Below are 15,768 nucleotides of genomic sequence, written 5' to 3' on the forward strand. Positions count from 1 at the left end.
TTTGGTCTCTGCCACTCCCTTTTTCAGGCCTGGCTCTTCTCTGTCTGACATACTGTTTTATTAAATAAATAATTAGGAAATTAAAACACCCCACAAAAGGCTTTACAACAAATAACTGCACCGCTGAGCGGCAAATATATTTTTTCTTTTTCCACTAATACACACCACAAAAGGCTTTACAACAGATAACTGCACTGCTGAGCGGCAAATATATACAGTACAGACCAAAAGTTTGGACACACCTTCTCATTCAAAGAGTTTTCTTTATTTTCATGACTATGAAATTTGTAGATTCACACTGAAGGCATCAAAACTATGATTTAACACATGTGGAATTATATACATAACAAAAAAGTGAGAAACAACTGAAAATATGTCATATTCTAGGTTCTTCAAAGTAGCGACCTTTTGCTTTGATTACTGCTTTGCACACTCTTGGCATTCTCTTGATGAGCTTCGAGAGGTAGTCACCTGAAATGGTCTTCCAACAGTCTTGAAGGAGTTCCCAGAGATGCTTCGCACTTGTTGGCCCTTTTGCCTTCACTCTGCGGTCCAGCTCACCCCAAACCATCTCGATTGGGTTCAGGTCCGGTGACTGTGGAGGCCAGGTCATCTGGCGCAGCACCCCATCACTCTCCTTCATAGTCAAATAGCCCTTACACAGCTTGGAGGTGTGTTTGGGGTCATTGTCCTGTTGAAAAATAAATGATGGTCCAACTAAACGCAAACCGGATGGAATAGCATGCCGCTGCAAGATGCTGTGGTAGCCATGCTGGTTCAGTATGCCTTCAATTTTGAATAAATCCCCAACAGTGTCACCAGCAAAGCACCCCCACACCATCACACCTCCTCCTCCATGCTTCACGGTGGGAACCAGGCATATAGAGTCCATCCGTTCACCTTTTCTGCGTCGCACAAAGACATGGTGGTTGGAACCAAAGATCTCAAATTTGGACTCATCAGACCAAAGCACAGATTTCCACTGGTCTAATGTCCATTCCTTGTGTTCTTTAGCCCAAACAAGTCTCTTCTGCTTGTTGCCTGTCCTTAGCAGTGGTTTCCTAGCAGATATTCTACCATGAAGGCCTGATTCACACAGTCTCCTCTTAACAGTTGTTCTAGAGATGTGTCCGCTGCTAGAACTCTGTGTGGCATTGACCTGGTCTCTAATCTGAGCTGCTGTTAACCTGCGATTTCTGAGGCTGGTGACTCGGATGAACTTATCCTCCGCAGCAGAGGTGACTCTTGGTCTTCCTTTCCTGGGGTGGTCCGCATGTGAGCCAGTTTCTTTGTAGCGCTTGATGGTTTTTGTGACTGCACTTAGGGACAATTTCAAAGTTTTCCCAATTTTTCGGACTGACTGACCTTCATTTCTTAAAGTAATGATGGCCACTCGTTTTTCTTTACTTAGCTGCTTTTTTCTTGCCATAATACAAATTCTAACAGTCTATTCAGTAGGACTATCAGCTGTGTATTCACCTGACTTCTCCACAATGCAACTGATGGTCCCAACCCCATTTATAAGGCAAGAAATCCCACTTATTAACCACCTCCCGACCGCCTAACGCACCGATGCGTCCGGGAGGTGGTTGATTTACTCCTCCTGGACGCATCGGCGTGTCATCTCGCGATACCCGAGATTTCCTGTGAACGCGCGCATGCAGGCGCGCGCGCTCACAGGAACAGAAGGTAAGCGGCGATCGCTCGCTGGCAGGCTGGAGATGTGATTTTTTTAACCCCTAACAGGTATATTAGACGCTGTTTTGATAACAGCGTCTAATATACCTACTACCTGGTCCTCTGGTGGTCCCTTTTGTTAGGTAGGTCAGTAAAGTCGCACCAAACACCACACTACACTACACCCCCCCTCACTTATTAACCCCTTATAAACCCCTGATCACCCCATATAAACTCCCTGATCACCCCCCCTGTCATTGATCACCCCCCTGTCATTGATCACCCCCCTGTCAGGCTCCGTTCAGACGTCCGTATGATTTTTACGGATCCACAGATACATGGATCGGATCCGCAAAACGCATACGGACGTCTGAATGGAGCCTTACAGGGGGGTGATCAATGACAGGCGGGTGATCACCCATATAGATTCCCTGATTACCCCCTGTCATTGATCACCCCCCTGTCATTGATCACCCCCCTGTAAGGCTCCATTCAGACGTCCGTATGATTTTTACGGATCCATGGATACATGGATCGGATCCGCAAAACACATGCGGACGTCTGAATGGAGCCTTACAGGGGGGTGATCATCCAATATACACTCCCTGATCACCCCCTGTCATTGATCACCCCCCTGTCATTGATCACCCCCCTGTAAGGCTCCATTCAGACGTCCGCATGTGTTTTGCGGATCCGATCCATGTATCCATGGATCCGTAAAAATCATACGGACGTCTGAATGGAGCCTTACAGGGGGGTGATCAATGACAGGAGGGTGATCACCCATATACACTCCCTGATCACCCCCTGTCATTGATCACCCCCCTGTAAGGCTCCATTCAGACGTCCGCATGTGTTTTGCGGATCCGATCCATGGATCCGTAAAAATCATACGGACGTCCGAATGGAGCCTTACCAGGGGGGTGATCAATGACAGGGGGGTGATCACCCATATACACTCCCTGATCACCCCCTGTCATTGATCACCCCCCCTGTAAGGCTCCATTCAGACGTACGCATGTGTTTTGCGGATCCGATCCATGTATCCATGGATCCGTAAAAATCATACGGATGTCTGAATGGAGCCATACCAGGGGGGTGATCAGGGAGTGTATATGGGTGATCACCCCCCTGTCATTGATCACCCCCCTGGTAAGGCTCCATTCAGACGTCCGTATGATTTTTACGGATCCATGGATACATGGATCGGATCTGCAAAACACATGCGGACGTCTGAATGGAGCCTTACAGGGGGGTGATCAATGATGGAGGTGATCAGGGAGTCTATATGGGTGATCACCCCCCTGTCATTGATCACCCCCCTGTAAGGCTCCATTCAGACGTCCGCATGTGTTTTGCGGATCCGATCCATGTATCCATGGATCCGATCCATGGATCCGTAAAAATCATACGGACGTCTGAATGGAGCCTTACCAGGGGGGTGATCAATGACAGGGGGGTGATCAGGGAGTCTATATGGGTGATCACCCCCCTGTCATTGATCACCCCCCTGTCATTGATCAACCCCCCTGTAAGGCTCCATTCAGACATTTTTTTGGCCCAAGTTAGCGGAAATATATATTTTTTTTGTTTGGTTTTTCTTACAAAGTCTCATATTCCACTAACTTGTGTCAAAAAATAAAATCTCACATGAACTCACGGAATCCAAATGCGTAAACATTTTTAGAAATTTATATTCCAGACTTCTTCTCATGCTTTAGGGCCCCTAAAAAGCCAGGGCAGTATAAATACCCCACATGTGACCCCATTTCGGAAAGAAGACACCCCAAGGTATTCCGTGAGGGGCATATTGAGTCCATGAAAGATTGAAATTTTTGTCCTAAGTTAGCGGAAAGTGAGACTGTGAGGAAAAAAAAAAAAAAAAAAACAATTTCCGCTAACTTATGCAAAAAAAAAAAAAATTCTATGAACTCGCCAGGCCCCTCATTGAATACCTCGGGGTGTCTTCTTTCCAAAGTGGGGTCACATGTGGGGTATTTATACTGCCCTGGCTTTTCAGGGGCCCTAAAGCGTGAGAAGAAGTCTGGGATCCAAATGTCTAAAAATGCCCTCCTAAAAGGAATTTGGGCACCTTTGCGCATCTAGGCTGCAAAAAAGTGTCACACATCGAGTACGGCAATACCAGATGTGTGACACTTTTTTGCAGTGCAAGGTACTTCTCACACATTTGGGCCCCCAAATTGCCAGGGCAGTATAACTACGCCACAAGTGACCCCATTTTGGAAAGAAGACACCCCAAGGTATTCCGTGAGGGGCACGGCGAGTTCCTAGAATTTTTTTATTTTTTGTCACAAGTTAGCGGAAAATAATAATTTTTCTTTTTTTTCCTTTTTTCCTTACAAAGTCTCATATTCCACTAACTTGCGACAAAAAATAAAAAATTCTAGGAACTCGCCATGCCCCTCACGGAATACCTTGGGGTGTCTTCTTTCCAAAATGGGGTCACTTGTGGCGTAGTTATACTGCCCTGGCAATTTAGGGGCCCAAATGTGTGAGAAGTACTTTGCAATCAAAATGTGTAAAAAATGGCCTGCAAAATCCGAAAGGTGCACTTTGGAATATGTGCCCCTTTGCCCACCTTGGCTGCAAAAAAGTGTCACACATCTGGTATCGCCGTACTCAGGAGAAGTTGTGGAATGTGTTTTGGGGTGTCATTTTACATATACCCATGCTGGGTGAGAAAAATATCTTGGTCAAATGCCAACTTTGTATAAAAAAATTGGAAAAGTTGTCTTTTGCCAAGATATTTCTCTCACCCAGCATGGTTATATGTAAAATGACACCCCAAAACACATTCCCCAACTTCTCCTGAATACAGCGATACCAGATGTGTGACACTTTTTTGCAGCCAAGGTGGGCAAAGGGGCACATATTCCAAAGTGCACCTTTCGGATTTCGCAGGCCATTTTTTACACATTTTGATTGCAAAGTTCTTCTCACACATTTGGGCCCCTAAATTGCCAGGGCAGTATAACTACCCCACAAGTGACCCCATTTTGGAAAGAAGACACCCCAAGGTATTCTGTGAGGGGCATGGCGAGTTCCTAGAATTTTTTATTTTTTGTCGCAAGTTAGTGGAATATGAGACTTTGTAAGAAAAAAATAAAATAAAATAAAAATCATCATTTTCCGCTAACTTGTGACAAAAAATAAAAAATTCTATGAACTCACTATGCCCATCAGCGAATACCTTAGGGTGCCTACTTTCCGAAATGGGGTCATTTGTGGGGTTTTTCTACTGTCTGGGCATTGTAGAACCTCAGGAAACATGACAGGTGCTCAGAAAGTCAGAGCTGCTTCAAAAAGCGGAAATTCACATTTTTGTACCATAGTTTGTAAGCGCTATAACTTTTACCCAAACCATTTTTTTTTTTTGCCCAAACATTTTTTTTTATCAAAGACATGTAGAACTATACATTTAGCAAAAAATGTATATATGGATGTCGTTTTTTTTGCAAAATTTTACAGCTGAAAGTGAAAAATGTCATTTTTTTGCAAAAAAATCGTTACATTTTGATTAATAACAAAAAATGTCAGCAGCAATGAAATACCACCAAATGAAAGCTCTATTAGTGAGAAGAAAAGGAGGTAAAATTCATTTGGGTGGTAAGTTGCATGACCGAGCGATAAACGGTGAAAGTAGTGTAGTGCAGAAGTGTAAAAAGTGGCCTGGTCATGAAGGGGGTTTTAGCTAGCGGGGCTAAAGTGGTTAAACCTGACAGGGCACACCTGTGAAGTGAAAACCATTTCAGGTGCCTACCTCTTGAAGCTCATCAAAAGAATGCCAAGAGTGTGCAAAGCAGTAATCAAAGCAAAAGGTGGCTACTTTGAAGAACCTAGAATATGACATATTTTCAGTTGTTTCACACTTTTTTGTTATGTATATAATTCCATATGTGTTAAATCATAGTTTTGATGCCTTCAGTGTAAATCTACAATTTTCATAGTCACGAAAATATAAAAAACTTTTTGAATGAGAAGGTGTGTCCAAACTTTTGGTCTGTACTGTATACAGGTCCTTCTAAAAAAATTAGCATATTGTGATAAAGTTCATTATTTTCTGTAATGTACTGATAAACATTAGACTTTCATATATTTTAGATTCATTACACACCAACTGAAGTAGTTCAAGCCTTTTATTGTTTTAATATTGATGATTTTGGCATACAGCTCATGAAAACCCAAATTTCCTATCTAAAAAAATTAGCATATTTCATCCGACCAATAAAATAAAAGTGTTTTTAATGTTTTATGTTCAGTTATGCACTCAATACTTGGTCGGGAATCCTTTTGCAGTAATGACTGCTTCAATGCGGCGTGGCATGGAGGCAATCAGCCTGTGGCACTGCTGAGGTGTTATGGAGGCCCAGGATGCTTCGATAGCGGCCTTAAGCTCATCCAGAGTGTTGGGTCTTGCGTCTCTCAACTTTCTCTTCCCAATATCCCACACATTCTCTATGGGGTTCAGGTCAGGAGAGTTGGCAGGCCAATTGAGCACAGTAATACCATGGTCAGTAAACCATTTACCAGTGGTTTTGGCACTGTGAGCAGGTGCCAGGTCATGCTGAAAAATGAAATCTTCATCTCCATAAAGCTTTTCAGCAGATGGAAGCATGAAGTGCTCCAAAATCTCCTGATAGCTAGCTGCATTGACCCTGCCCTTGATAAAACACAGTGGACCAACACCAGCAGCTGACATGGCACCCCAGACCATCACTGACTGTGGGTACTTGACACTGGACTTCAGGCGTTTTGGCATTTCCCTCTCCCCAGTCTTCCTCCAGACTCTGGCACCTTGATTTCCGAATGACATGCAAAATTTGCTTTCATCTGAAAAAAGTACTTTGGACCACTGAGCAACAGTCCAGTGCTGCTTCTCTGTAGCCCAGGTTAGGCGCTTCTGCCGCTGTTTCTGGTTCAAAAGTGGCTTGACCTGGGGAATGCGGCACCTGTAGCCCATTTCCTACACACGCCTGTAGTCCAGACTCAGTCCACTGCTTCCGAAGGTCCCCCAAGGTCTGGAATCGGTCCTTCTCCACAATCTTCCCCAGGGTCCGGTCACCTCTTCTCGTTGTGCAGCGTTTTCTGCCACACTTTTTCCCTCCCACAGACTTTCCACTGAGGTGCCTTGATACAGCACTCTGGGAACAGCCTATTCGTTCAGAAATTTCTTTCTGTGTCTTACCCTCTTGCTTGAGGGTGTCAATGATGGCCTTCTGGACAGCAGTTAGGTCGTCAGTCTTACCCATGATTGCGGTTTGGAGTAATGAACCAGGCTGGGAGTTTTTAAAAGTCTCAGGAATCTTTTGCAGGTGTTTAGAGTTAATTAGTTGATTCAGATGATTAGGTTAATAGTTCGTTTAGAGAACATTTTCATGATATGCTAATTTTTTGAGATAGGAATTTTGGGTTTTCATGAGCTGTATGCCAAAATCATCAATATTAAAACAATAAAAGGCTTGAACTACTTCAGTTGGTGTGTAATGAATCTAAAATATATGAAAGTCTAATGTTTATCAGTACATTACAGAAAATAATGAACTTTATCACAATATGCTAATTTTTTTTGAAGGACCTGTATATATTTTTCCACTAATACACACCATAAAAGGCTTTACAACAGATAACTGCACTGCTGATCAGTGAATATATTTTTTCTTTTTTCACTAATACATTGTCACAGTCCCTCAGGTGACTGATGTCAGGAAATTAAGGAGATTGGCTGAGCGTGGAGGAATCTAACAGCTTCCTTGATTTCTCTTGATTCAGTGTTGATAGGGTTAATGACCACTTCCCTTTTCTCAGCTGTTGCTTAGTGGTCATTACTTCTACCCTTTATAGTCTCCCCCCACCCTTCTGACTATGCGGTTGATAGCTTCATTTGGGTTTGGCTGAGCTGGTGTGAGATCCTCTCTGGTGTTCCTGTTCTTCCATCTCTACAGAAGTTAAGTGTCGCTTTTGTTTGTATTTGTTTTATTCCCTGTTGTTGTATCTGGGCCTGAGAAAGAGACTTCCATTCGTCCATCTGGGGAGGAATGGGTTGTCTCTGGTCCTATATTTATTCTAGGGCCTTATAGGGAAATCAGGGCCTAGGTATCCTGCTTATGAATATTCCTACCTTCAAGGTCTATTCATATTGATAGGTAGTCAGTGCCCAGACTAGGGTTGTCTAGGAGGTTACCTGTTTCTTCTCTAGTTTCCAAGCCCAGTTACTGTTCCCCTTCCCTCCTATGTTCAGTGTGGAGTTTCCCTCCCCACACTGATCATGACATATACACCACAAAAAGCTTTACAACAGATAACTGCACCGCTGAGCGGCAAATATATATTTTCTTTTTCCACTAATACACGCCACAAAAGGCTTTACAACAGATAACCGCACCGCTGAGTGGCAAATATATTTTTTCTTTTTCCACTAATACACGCCACAAAAGGCTTTACAACAGATAACTGCACCGCTGAGTGGCAAATATATTTTTTCTTTTTCCACTAATACACGCCACAAAAGGCTTTACAACAAATAATTGCACCACTGACCTTTAAATATATTTTTTCTTTTTCCACTAATATATGCCACAAAAGGCTTTAAAACATATAACTGCACAGCTGAACGGTAAATATATTTTACTTTTGCCACTAATACACAACAAAAAGGGCTGTAATTTTAGCACTTTACCACACAACTGCTAATAAGTACTTTTTTCCCACTAATACAAGCCAAAAAATGCTTTAGAACATATAACTGCACCGCACAAGGGCAAATAAGACGTATAAATATTTCCTTGTAAAAAACCCTGTTAATGCCTGTATCAATCAGCACTTGCACCCAAATAAGAACGGTTAGCTGGAATTACAGAGCTGTATAATGGCAATTTGGATCCCCAGTCAGTGCAGAAAGGTGTAGTCGGATTGTTCCTATTTCCCAGGCTGTAACCACCCCTACTGAACTCTTTTCAACATAAAAGCTGTACAATGATTCCTCCCTATCCTTTCCCTACACCTTGAATAATCTTTCCCTGCATCATTTTTTTTTAGCGCAATGAAGTTTTTTCTAGCACTGTCCCTAGCACCTTCAGACGTCTCTCTCTGCACTAAGTACACTGGTAAATGACAGAAACTAAGATGGCTGACGCTATTTATAAGGCTGTGACATCACAGGGCTGGCTGGCTGCTGATTGGCTGAATGCATGGCAATATGGGTGATCCCGCCTTCCCAGAGTTCCTTTCTCAATGTTTTTACATGTGCAGCAGCCATTTTAGGAAAAAATTTGATTCGTTACCATGAATCGCGAGGAAATTCGGCTTCGGTGCGAATCCAATTTTTCCTGAAATTCGGATTGAATTCCACTTCATCAGCTTTGATTCACTCATCTCTAATCAACATCCTTTAAAATAATCATCTCCGCATTGTATGATTTAATAAGAATTCACAAATACTGTAAAGCTAAATGGCTGCACTATAGCTGGCCCATTTGTGGAGCCCTGAGACCGCCACTGGAGGATTTTTATTACTGATCATTTGTTAGTTTTGTGACTGGAATAGTTATGGAGGTACTGAGATTAGTTCTGTTATTGCTGTACTGTCTTGAACCCCTATATGAGTGGCATTGGTGGATATTATTACTGATACAGTGTTGGGGGTATTCTGAGTGAACCTGTTATTAAGATTGACAATGTTATGGGTGCACTGTAATAGAGGCACTGTAGCTAATATTAGTAGATATTATTACTGCCTCTGGTATGGGGGTATTATGAGTGAATCTGTTCTAGGGGTATTTAGATTGACAATGTTATGGTGCACTGTAATAGGGAAACTGTAGCTAATATTAGTAGATATTATTACTGCTTCGGGTATGGGGGTATGAGGGTATTATGAGTGAATCTGTTCTAGGAGTATTGAGATTATCAGTGTTATGGGTGCACTGTAATATGGGATCTGTAGCTGACGTTAGTGGATATTATTACTAATAATTACTTATTATTACGGGAGTATTATGAGTGAATTTGTTCTAGGGGTATTGTGATTGGAAGTGTTATGCATTTACTGAGGTTGGCTCTGTAATGAGGGTTCTATTGAGATTGGTAGTATTCTGTGTACACTGAGGTTGGCTCTGTAATGAGGGTTCTATTGAGATTGGTAGTATTCTGTGTACACTGAGGTTGGCTCTGTAACGGGAACACCATGGCTGTCACTAGTGGGCAGTGTTATTTGCACTGTTATGGGGGTACTATGAGTGAACATGCTATGGGGGTATTGAAATTGGTGGTGTTTTGGGTATACTGAAGTTTGCTTTCCATAGGACTGCAGTCAAACATTCTGCATTATGAGATACAGAGAGCCCAAAGAGTCAGATGACAATTCTAGCTCTGCTTTATATGTACATGAGATGTGTGACGTTTATCACATTATTAGTTTATATGGGATGTACATAAGAGTCAGACTGCTGCTCTGACAATGCATATTGGTTGTATGTTTCCATAATTTAAATATAACCTGCTGAGAACCCATTACATATTGAATAAGATGCAGCTGGGAGCAGTCCTCCTTTGTACATTGTTTGCAATGCATTCTGGTAATTCCAGAGTAAAAGTCACAATGTGTCTCTCTGTTTCTGTTACAGATGCCTCAGGAACAGTATGCTCACAGGAGTACGCTCTCCAGCACCGAAGGACCCCATGTGTACAAGGTGGGGATATACGGCTGGAGGAAGCGATGCCTCTATTTCTTCGTTCTGGTCCTTATGATACTCATACTGGTGAACCTCGCCATGACCATCTGGATCCTCAAAGTCATGAACTTTACTATTGTAAGTAACCATGGAAACCAGACTATCTAGACGGAATGGGAACAGAGGGGAGCTTCCTCATGGTGTGGAAAAAAGCAGCAGGAATGGGATTATCGCTCAGCGGGAGCTGTAGGGAGAACAATACGGAGGTTATGGCAGGCCAAAGACTACATTTTCTTCAGATAGAACTTTATCTTAAAGCTGGATCCCCACCTGGAGCGTAATTGTGCCATCGAAGCAGCAGGAAGCTGGGTTGGAGCATAGGAGGCGTAGTTACAAATTTGGCATACAGCAGGAAGCCGGGTCAGGGTTAGCACACAGTTACTTAACACACGGGACTGTTAATGGGAAAAAACTGAGAATATTTTTAACGTGTTTCTCACTATGCGCATAGAGCAATGTAGTAAACTGTTTGCAACCTGCGGGTCTCCAACAAGATGGTAGTTGTAATTCTACAACTGCTGAGAGTCACAGGTTGCATTTAGTGTCTGTGAAATTAAAGCGTACATCCATTTAGTTGTGCCCTGGATATAGTAAAAATCTTAGTGTATTTTTAGCCATATTCTCCCAGGCTATGGCATCCACCGAAATAATTGTGAAGGTTGTTTGCTGCTTCTAGTCTTCATTATCATGTAGACTCATGTGGTAGCATTTTCTTATCAAATGTAAAAGCTCAAGCCTTACCATATATTATAGCATTTGTATTTGTAACCTTTATTGATATGAATGGTAAAATCTAAGAGATGTTTGGATTGTTAGCTCCAAAGGCACATGTGGGCTGTTAAGTGTACATTCCTACCCGTGTGGTAGGTTTACTAATGTAAATCAGCACAGAAGGATTTTCTAGAGAAGTAACATAATTTGACCGAATTTAAAGGGAAAGAAAAGAAAGTGGGGAGGAGAGAGTAGTGACTTGATTGAATATACTTGTATGCAAGTGGGTGACCAAGGTTCTACATTGCGTCCAAAATGGCTGACTAGGGTTGCAAATTTCCGTGTAATTTTTTCACCGCTGGTGACAGCGACATTACCTGCACTACATCTCCGTACATATCTGTGACATTCAGTGTAATTTATTTGCGCATACATTTACAAAACCTGCTCTCGAAGTCAGACCAGTGCGACCAGGTGGTCGGTTAGATTGCAGCAGATAATGCTTCCAGTCAGTTAAGCACCACCCTGTCTTCCACAAAGTCTAGTCTCAGTAGCCAAGAGTCTGGTCAACAGAATTCTCACCCTGATCCTCCTTCCTCCCAGCATGGAGCGTCTTGGCAAACAACTGATCCCACACTCGGATATTCAGAGGAGCTCGTTTCATCGCCATTTCTTGATTAAGCTCTCTCGCCAAGCCCGCTTGAAGAGGGACATGAGGAGATCTTGTGCACTGATTCCCAAACTCTAGAGCATCCACAGTCAGAAAAAGATGATGGTGGGGAACGGCAATTAGTGTTTCATGAGGTGGATGATGATAATGAGACACAGTTGCCAATAAGTCAACAGCAATTAGTGTCTCAAGAGATTCATGATGAAGATGAGTCACAGTTGTCAATAGGTGAGGTCCTTGTTAGGTCAACAAGTCAGGAGGATGACCAGAGTGACGAAGTGGAAGAGGAGGTGGTGGACGATGAAATCACTGACCCAACCTGGGAATGTTGCAAGCCGAGCGGGGACAGCAGTAAAGTAGGTGTTCCGCAGTCTGGCGCTTTTTTGAGGAAAGTGCGGACGATAAGGTTGTCATTTGCAACCTTTGCCGTACCAAAATGAGCTTGGGCATGAACACTAGCAACCTCACCACCACCAGCATGATCCACCACGTGGCATCAAAGCACCCTAATAGGTGGTCCGAACGCCTGGGTCCACAATCAGTATCTGCAGGTCACACTACTGCGTCCTCTTCCCCTGTGTTACATTCTGGCCAATCCCCTGTCCAAGACGCAGGCCCAGATGCCTCCCACCTTGCACCTGGACCTTAACAAGCACCATCATATAGCACATCCACTTCTGTGTCCTAGCGCAGCGTACAGATGTCCATACCCTAGGCTTTTGAACGAAAGCACAAATACCCAGCCACCCACCCACAGGCCATAGCATTAAATGTGCAACTTTTCAAATTGCTGGCCCTGGAAATGTTGCCATTTAGGCTTGTGGACACTGAGGCTTTCCGCACCCTGATGGCGGCGGCCGTCCCTCGTTACTCAGTCCCTAGCCGCCACTATTTTTCCGGTGTGCCACTATTTTTCCGGTGTGCCGTTTCCGCCTTACATGAGCATGTGTCCCGTAAACATCACCCGTGCCCTGACCAACGCAGTTATTGGGAAGGTCCACTTAACGACTGACCCATGAACAAGTGCTTTTGGCCAGGGATGCTACATTTCCTTGACGGCACACTGGGTGAACGTTGTGGAGGCCGGGAGCGAGTCGTACCCTGGGATAGCACAGGTGCTACCGACACCAAGGATTGCGGGCCCTACTTCCATCAGGATTTCCGCCACCACCTACATTAGTGGCTGCAACCCCCCCTTCTCCTCCTCCACCTCCTCCTCCACTTCCACCTCTGAATTCTCATCTTGCAGCACCATTCAGCCATCAGTCAGTAGCTGGAAGCAGTGTTGCACTGCAGTGGGGAGCAGCAACAGGCCAGGCTGAAACAAATTTGCTTAGGTGACAAACAGCACACCGCTGCAGAGCTTTGTCAGGGTATAAGGGACCAGACTGAGCTGTGGCTCTCACCACTCAGCCTACAACCAGGCATTGTTGTGTCTGAAAATTGCCGTAACTTGGTGGCGGCTTTGGAGCTCGGCAAGCTCACACACATACCATGCCTTGCCCACGTATTCAACTTAGTGGTTCGGTGGTTTCTCAAAACCTACCCCAATTTGCCTGAGCTACTAGTGAAGGTGCGCCACATGTGTGCCCATTTCCGAAAATCATTTACTGCTGCCGCCGGTCTGGCAACGCTGCAGCAGTGCTTGCAATTGCCAGCTCACCGACTGTTGTGCAACGTGGGCACACGCTGGAACTCCACATTCCACATGTTGTCCAGGCTTTGTGAGCAGCAGAGGGCAGTAGTGGAATACCAGCTGTAACATAGTCGTCACCTTTCCAGTCAGCTTCTGCTCTTCACAAGCGAAGAGTGGATATGGATATTTGAGTTTTTAAGCAACTTTGAGGAATCAACCCAGATGGTGAGCGGCGATGCCGCTATTATCAGCTTAACCATCCCACTTCTGTGTCTACTGAAACGCTCGCTACTCACAATGAAGGCGGACGCTTTGCATGTGGAAGAGGTGGAAATGGGGGAAGACAGCACACAGGGTGATAGCCAGACCACCCTCAGTTCATTTTGTCAGCGCAAATTGGATGATGAGGAGGAGGAGCAGGAAACTGTTGCCTCCGCTACAGAGGGTAGTATCCATAGTAGGTTTATTCCATCTGTTCAGCGTGGATGGGCCAAAGAGGAGGAAGAGGATGAGGAGATTGAGTGTCATTCTCTGATGAGGACAGCGAAGGCTTGTCTGTTGGAACTCTGGAACACATGGCTGACTTTATGTTATGCTGCCTTTCACTTTACCCTCTCGTTATACGCATTTTGGCCAACACTGATTACTCGTTGTTCACCCTTCTCGACTCCCGCTACAAAGAGAACTTCTCATCTCTCATTCTTGTGGTGGAGAGGACTAGCAAAATGGTGCAATACCAGAAGGTCCTTGTGGAAAAATTGCTCCAAAAATTTCCAGCTGACTACGCAGGCGGCATAGTACATAGTTCCTTGGGCAACCGAGGAGGGGAGACGAGTGGAACACACAGCAGTTCCAACAGAGGCAGGGAAACACTCTCCAAGGCCTGGGACAGTTTCATGACACCCCGCCAGCACCCTCACCCTGATGCACGGCCTAGTGTCAGAAGGAGGGAAACGTTTTGGAAGATGGTGAAGTATGTCGCAGACCGTGTCAGCGTCCTCAGTGATCCCTCTGTGCCTTACAACTATTGGGTGTCCAAGCTGGACACGTGGCATGAACTGGCGCTCTACGCCTTGGAGGTGCTGGCCTGCCCTGCCGCCAACGTTTTGTCAGAGTGTGTATTTAGTGCTGCTGGGGGTATAATAACTGATAAGCGCATCTGCCTGTCAACTGAAAATGCTGACAGGTTGACTTAAGATGAACAAGGCCTGGATTGCCCCTGACTTCTCTGTTCCACCAGAAGAAAGCGGCTCAACATAAAGGCACTTTAAATGTGGCTTTTATGGTGTATTGAATACATTGTATTCCCATGTACCCCTTCCACCACAAAAAAGGGTATATGGTTCAATCTTCCTTTTCTCGTCCTCCTCCATCATATCAACATGCTAATTAGGCTGCCCTCGCTCCTAGTGTTTTAGAGGGTCAGCTTAGCAGCAGACCCTCACCCCTAATGTTTTAGAGGGTCACCAGCAGACCCTCACCCATAATGTTTTAGATGGCCAGATCAGCAGCAGGCCCTCGCCCCTAATGTTTTAGATGGTCAGATCAGCAGCAGGCACTCACCCCTAATGTTTTAGAGGGTCAGCTCAGCAGCAGGCACTCGCCCCTAATGTTTTAGAGGGTCACCAGCAGACCCTCACCCATAATGTTTTAGATGGCCAGATCAGCAGCAGGCCCTCGCCCCTAATGTTTTAGATGGTCAGATCAGCAGCAGGCACTCACCCCTAATGTTTTAGAGGGTCAGCTCAGCAGCAGGCACTCGCCCCTAATGTTTTAGAGGGTCACCAGCAGGCCATGAATTATAATTTTTCAAGGGTGTGTATAATGCCCTCCTTTATGTGTAATAAAGGGTGTATTGAAGTGCCGATTCCTTGTAATTTTTGGCAGCCCTTTCACTTAGTGCACAGGCTTTATGAGTGTAGGAGTCCCACTATCTGAACAATTGTAACACAGTGTGAATGAGGCACTGCTTTATGTGATATACAGGTTGTATCGGAGTGCCTCTTCCTTGTAATTTTTGGCAGTACTTGCACTTTATATACAAGTTAATATACAGGAAAGAATGTTTCCTAACAATTTTTCCTCTAAAATCGATTTTATCTTTGGTTTTGTGCCTATTATTGTCAGTCTGTAAAAGTGGCGTACTAGTCTGTAAAAGTGGCGTACTACTCGGACAACATCGTTCCCAGCACCTACCTGGGAGTCCAAGATGCATTTATTGTTTTTCTGGAGAAAAAGTACTTTTAATCCATATGCAGATGGTAATTTAAGTGCACAAGGGTGGGCCAAAGCTATTCTGTGCACTCTTACACCTCCTGTTTTCC

General features: G+C 44.4%; 1 protein-coding gene across 3 annotated transcripts in view; it reads left to right on the forward strand.

The window, feature by feature from the left end:
- Nucleotides 1–15,768, forward strand: part of SGCD (sarcoglycan delta) — a 756,997-nt gene that overhangs the window by 458,495 nt on the left and 282,734 nt on the right. For all 3 annotated transcript variants that reach the window (XM_044281196.1, XM_044281197.1, XM_044281195.1), the window contains one exon: nt 10,320–10,505. In XM_044281196.1, coding sequence (XP_044137131.1) covers nt 10,320–10,505 — 186 coding nt within the window. The remainder of the gene's footprint in view (nt 1–10,319; nt 10,506–15,768) is intronic.

The sequence above is a fragment of the Bufo gargarizans genome, chromosome 2, assembly GCF_014858855.1.
Source record: "Bufo gargarizans isolate SCDJY-AF-19 chromosome 2, ASM1485885v1, whole genome shotgun sequence".
NCBI lineage: Eukaryota > Metazoa > Chordata > Amphibia > Anura > Bufonidae > Bufo > Bufo gargarizans.